The sequence below is a fragment of the Vicugna pacos genome, chromosome 16 (assembly GCF_048564905.1).
Source record: "Vicugna pacos chromosome 16, VicPac4, whole genome shotgun sequence".
NCBI classification, from domain to species: Eukaryota; Metazoa; Chordata; class Mammalia; order Artiodactyla; family Camelidae; genus Vicugna; species Vicugna pacos.
The window spans coordinates 44,631,495-44,637,571 of NC_133002.1; the positions used below are offsets into that span (position 1 = coordinate 44,631,495).

Consider the following 6,077-nt stretch of genomic DNA (forward strand, 5'->3'; position numbering starts at 1 on the left):
TGTAATTTACTACATGGCTAAGCCCTAAATAGCATACATGATCATGATGATGCAGACACGGAGTATCCACCTATTTGACAACGTAATTAGGAAGAATGAAGGGATGGGAAATGTATGTGTGTGTGTGCACATGCTGAGGAAGGAGCTAAATCTTTGTATTGCATACTGGGGGGTTAACAAATATTGCCTAATTCAGGAGAAAAAAAAAGCCATACAGCATGTTATTTAGCAATATGGAGGTACTTTTCAAAGCTACGGCCAAAATAGGGGTTGGCCAACTTTTTATGCAGGGAGTCAGATAATATTTAGGCTTTGTGGGTCATAAATCTCTGTGGCAGCTACTCAGCTCTGCCCCGTAGTGTGAATGCATTCGTAGACAATATGGGCATGACTTTTCCCATAAAACTTTCTCATAACAGGCAACTGGCCAAATTTAGCTTGTGGGCTCTTTATTAACTCTTGAGCTAAAAGAATTGAAAATAATTGGCACAGAAGCAAGGAAAATAGGGGTGAGGTGGAGCTAAGAAATGTTCTGGCCTTGACTGGTCTCGACTGCCCTTGTACGACAGCATGACTCTTTGAACTATGAGCATATCTTACTTTGCTTAAAATAAAAATAATCAGTAAAGGGTAAAAATATAGCCCCTTGCTTCGGCTGTCTGCCTCTTGCTGAAAGAGACTGAATAGGGAATTAGTTACATACAGTTATCCAGCTCCATATAATGTGAGCTGAATTGGTGTATTGAATTCTGTATTCTCCTTTTGTCTTTGGGATATTGTAATGAAGCTATTATGAGATTTTCCCAAAGCTAGAAGGCTGATTACTCAGATGGAGTATTGCAGAGTTCGAGTTCTTCAATCACTTGGCAGCGTTTGCAGTAAGGGTGGTAGCTGCAACAGTGAATCAGAAACATGCAGAAGCCTCCTATCATTTTGAACCTAGGTTTGGGAACTTTAATTGAAGATGCTATAAGGACAGAAGCAGAATAAACCAAGAAAAGATAGCATCATCACTGCCATACTCCTGATTTTCAATAAATATATATTAGAGTACTACATGACCTGTGACTGGTTGAATCCTCAGATGCAGAACCGGGGATACAAAAGGCTGCCTGTAAAGTTATACGTGGATTTTTGACTGCACACAGGATGGGCACCCCTAACTCCTGTGTTGTTCAAGGGTCAGCTGTACTCACTCTCTACACCTTTTCTCTACCTACAGGTTTTGCTAACTTGTAGTGTCTGGAAGGCAGTAGGCTTCAACTTGTTTTAAGGCATGTCATGACACTTTTGGCCTCTCCAAACACTTCTAGACGCCGCTCTATTGCTATTTCCCAGTTTGATTTGTCCATGTTTTTGGTACTTTTCCTATTAGGCCATTTCACAAATTAGTCTCCCTTTGGCAAGCAGATGACCCCAATTTAAACAGCTGTGGCTAGAGAGTCAGGGTTACATGGAACAAAACATGGCCATCAGTAGGCAGGATAGTTTGAGCTCAGGCAGTATATTGAGGAGAGATGAAATATGTTAATGACTAGGAGACAGAATACCCACCAAGGGTAATTACAATGCCTAAGGACAAAGAAATAGGCACTATTTAATTAATTGATCTTGTCTGTTGAGAGGTCTTTATAATAAGATCATGTAGGGGAGCGTAAGAACACAAAGTTAATGATGATTTAGGGTTGGGGTAGGTGGGAGTGACATTGCGTAAAACCTTATGTAAGAGAAATGAAAATTCCCTAAATTACCTGCAAAAGGTCTGAGTCAGTGGATTGGGGAAGTCTGTGGAAGTTAAGGGCAGCTGGTTGCTTGATCACATCTAGATTAGGAGGGAATGAGAAGTCAGTCACAAGAGACCACGTAGTTAAGATTCCTTTTATATAAAATATCAGAAACAGGCAGATTCAAAGAGAAAACAAGATTTGTAGTTGTCTAGGTCTGGGATAGGGGGAAACAGAGAGTGGCTGCTTAATGGGTATGGTGGTTCTCATGAGGGTGATGAAAATGTTCTGAAATTGATTGAAAAGTTTGCACAATTATGAATATACTAAAAACCATTGAATTGTACACATTAAGTATGTGAATTGTTTAGTATGTGAGTTACATTTTGATAAAGCTGTTAAAGGAGCCAACAGGAGATTTTCTGTGATTCCAGTAGTGTTGTCTTGAAACCTTATGTTGTTCCTGGACCATGGAAAGCCATAATTATAAAGGAAAGTGGTCTGGATGGTCTAGAGCATGCAGTGTCATTGTTACCTATAAGCTGTGGAGAAAGAGCCAATAAAAAATCCACTTGATCAAGTCTAAGCTTCTGAAGTATATGTAAATGTAAGCAAATCAGTTAATCTATTGAGTCAAATAAATAGATTTAAATATAAACCTACATCTAAATTTTTGTCAAGTGTGTATGACATCCTCTTTACCAAAAAAGGAAGCTCCTGGTGTTAAGGGATAGGATTTTACTTGAATGATAAATAAATTCAACTACTCTTGCCTTGATGGTTGCTTAATTTTAAAGTCATTTCCAAAAGGCTGATAGCATGGTTGTTAGCCTAGTAAAGTTTGGAAAGTGTTGATGAGATGTCCAGGGTGCTGGCAAGGGCAGTAAATCAGAAATCCAGACACCTCTTGGTACCTCATGGGTACCTCTTTCTAGTTGTTGTGACCCAGGTAACTCACTCTTTGAGCCTATTTCCTCATAAATAAAATGGGGATAAAATATCGAGGCTGCCCGAGTGTACAGGTCACAGGGAGGATCAAATGAGCTAGTATGGGAAAATACTTCAAACAAGTTAAAAAGTCATGCAAATATATAACCTTTGCTATCCAAGCTAGATGCCATTTAGTTAATAACTTAATTCCCATGATAATGTTTAAAAAGCTAGCATTCTGCAAACATTTCCCTTCCTTGCTGCCTAAAATGCCATTTGTATTCACAGTGGACTCCTTATAAAAGCTTGTTCTGAAGCCATCAGGATATGTGGCTATCAGTTTAATATCTTCAAGAACATTGTTCCTAGAAATGTTGCAGCAAATGCCCTGAAAAGCCCACTTCCAAATATGAAACAGGCTTATAGGTTAAAACTGGGCATGCAATCATCCAAGAGATGAGGACTGGTAATAACACTGCCATCTTATCAGAAAAGGTTAAAAAGGGACGTCCAATCTCAAATTATAAGATGTTTGGAACACATCACATTTTGTCAACCAAATAAAGAAAATGAAGTTTAATTTCCCAAAATTTTATTAAAAATGGACTCTGTCATCAGATATCTTATTGCAAAGATGAAATCTCACAACAGAACAGTAAAGTTTGCTGTAATAACAAGCATTAAATAAATATAAATTCTTTTGCAGTTCTTGAACTCAAGAGGATTTTGTTATTAAAAAAAAAAGGTGTTTTCTTTTTTCCATGAGTCATGGACAAACATTTTCCCACAGTAATTTGTATTCATTGAAATAACTTTTAAGTTGTTAAGGTAAGTTGGGGGTGGGAGTGGAGATGAGGAGGAGGAGTAGGTAGTGCTCATATGTCTTTGAAAAATTAGAAAAACAATTCCCAGTTCATTTCTTAAAGTCTTTATTGGTTGGTACTCTTTTGATGTAAAAACTGCCCCCTTTTCTCTCTAAATCCTCAGTTTTTTCTTCACTTTGTACCTTAAAAGAATTAAAATAACTCTACTTGACCAACCATAATGGTTCCATGACAGATAAAAAGCTAAAACTAAAAAAAAAGGAAATTTGAAAATATATCCTATAACATACATTTGGTTTTGGCTACCTTAACTGGATATTTTTCAGATAAAATTTCTCCTTTGGTAGCACTTTTGGCTTTAGAAAGTGCTGAGGTAAGTGTCTAGAATCAGAATATGTCTATGTGGCACTCCTTTCCAATTGAAAATGTTTTATTTTACAATTAACAAACAAAACTGAACATGACAAGAATAACTTAAATACAGTAGCAACTTCATTAGCATTTCCCTTGCAAACTTTCCCCTGGCATTTTTGCATACACATAGGAGTCAGTCTTGGATGGCAATGGGGGTGTAATAGCACTATTTATTTTTTTGTTTAGCTTCACGAGAGCTAAACAGACGTGTGCCCACTGGTATAGGTATTCGATGGCAGTATTACCAAATTTCCATACTTCGATTCGAGAGTGATCTGCACCAAGAAAAAAAGTTAGTGTGAATAGTTTTGTACTTTCATTACTAAAATACAAGTTCCAGTATCATGATGAAAGTTCGTTAGACATATTTTAGGTAAAAACAATAGCAGAATCTTGTTTAAATATGCAATTTCAGGAAAATGGATAAAATGGTATGTTCATATGATGGAATACCACACAGCTTTTAACAATTAAAGAACTAGGGCTACATCTACCATTGTGGATAAATCTCAAAAACATCGTTGAGCACAAAAAGTAAGTTGTAGAATAATATGTTCTTTTGAATACAATTAAAAACAATTAAAAACTTGCAAAATAATATTATATTATTACAACAAAGACCAGGTAGTTGGAACAATTAAAGATTACTTGTTTTTTAAAGAAAAAATTATATTATTTATGGATTCCATAAGCATGTAGTGAAAGTAAGAAATCATGCATGAAACCAATAAACACTAAATTCATAACAGTATTGGCTCTAGGGAGAAAGCAACGACAGTGGAACCAGGGAGGGGTATAGAAGTCTCAACTGGTCCTGTAATGTTTTCTTTCTCTAAAAAGGTCTGACTCGAGGGGGGACAATATAGCTCAAGTAGTAAAGCATATGCTTAGCATACGCAAGGTCCTAGGTCCAATCCTCAGCACCTTCTCTAAAAATAAAATGAGTAAACCTAATTACCTCCCCCTAAAATTTTTTAAAAATTAATTGAAAAAAAAGGTCTGACTCAAACACACGTAATGTTGAAGCTGGATATAGACTATGGCTCTGTAATGACCACACAGGTGTTAGCCTCTAACTTGTGTTTGAAATACTTCCCAATTAAAAATTACTTTCTAAACATCAGATCACTGCACACCATTGTTTCTTTTCTTAAACTTCAAACTATTTAACTGCCATTCATAAAAGTTACTTTCTCCGAGGAGTCAATGACTAATATTCAGATAGAATGGTCCAATGGAAAGAGAATCTACCTTAGAGTTGAACAGATCTGGGTTTTAATCTTAGCTCTAGTTTTGTGAGCTTGAGAAAGTACTTAATAGCTGAGTGTGTTTCTTCTTCCACAAAACAGGGCCAATACCTCAAAATTGTTATCAGGATTAATGAGAAAAGATATGCAAAAATCTGTCACAGGTTAGTTGCTCAAAAAAATATTAATTACCTTCCTTCTTTCAGGTGCCTCCTACCCTCAGGTCTATGTTTTACTCATTTTTGTTACTTCCTGTGTCTAACACAGTTCCTAACTCAATGAATGTTTGCTAATTTGAGTTAAATAAACCATTAAATCATACTTGTAATCGAATAAGAAGTTTTAAATATTGCCCTCTATCCAATGGCTCATTAACAACAATGACAAGTACGTCACTCATGGATATCTATTAGAAAGACAAAACAGAACATATTTTATTTCCTATCTTCAGTCAACATGAAGGAACAAGGTTTCCTGAATTAGGTTTGGCCTTTCTATGATTTGAAGGTATCACTACCACAAATGGTACAATGTGGGATAAGAAAGGCACATAAAATATAGAAAACATACTCAAGTCTCAATTTTTATTTGAAGCTGACTTTTAAACACATGGGTACAATATTCTAAAATTCTCTTTTAACACACACACAGAGGCACTGTCTTTCCTCTCAGTTGTGAGTGTTCAATAAATGTTGATTGAAACAAAATTAAATTATGGAATAATTAGGTTTTTCAAATACTAAAAATCTTTTCAGATTATAGCTCAGTAACAGTAGTGACAATTATGAATAAAAATAAAAACAGATGCTGGTCATGAGAGCACATTAAAAATGCCTGATACAGGGCTCATATTGTGAGTCATTCTAGAACAATTAACGTCATACTTAAAATGTTGAGGTGCGTTTGTTATAATTGATCCCTTTTTGTATTAATTAGCT

General features: G+C 35.9%; 1 protein-coding gene across 5 annotated transcripts in view; it reads right to left on the reverse strand.

The window, feature by feature from the left end:
• Positions 1–3,566: 3,566 nt before the first annotated feature.
• The window catches only part of EFCAB5 (EF-hand calcium binding domain 5), an 83,831-nt gene continuing 81,320 nt past the window's right edge, over positions 3,567–6,077 (reverse strand). For all 5 annotated transcript variants that reach the window (XM_031685351.2, XM_072939119.1, XM_072939121.1 and 2 more), the window contains one exon: positions 3,567–4,167. In XM_031685351.2, the coding sequence (XP_031541211.1) occupies positions 3,974–4,167 (194 nt within the window). In that variant the 3' untranslated portion in view covers positions 3,567–3,973. The remainder of the gene's footprint in view (positions 4,168–6,077) is intronic.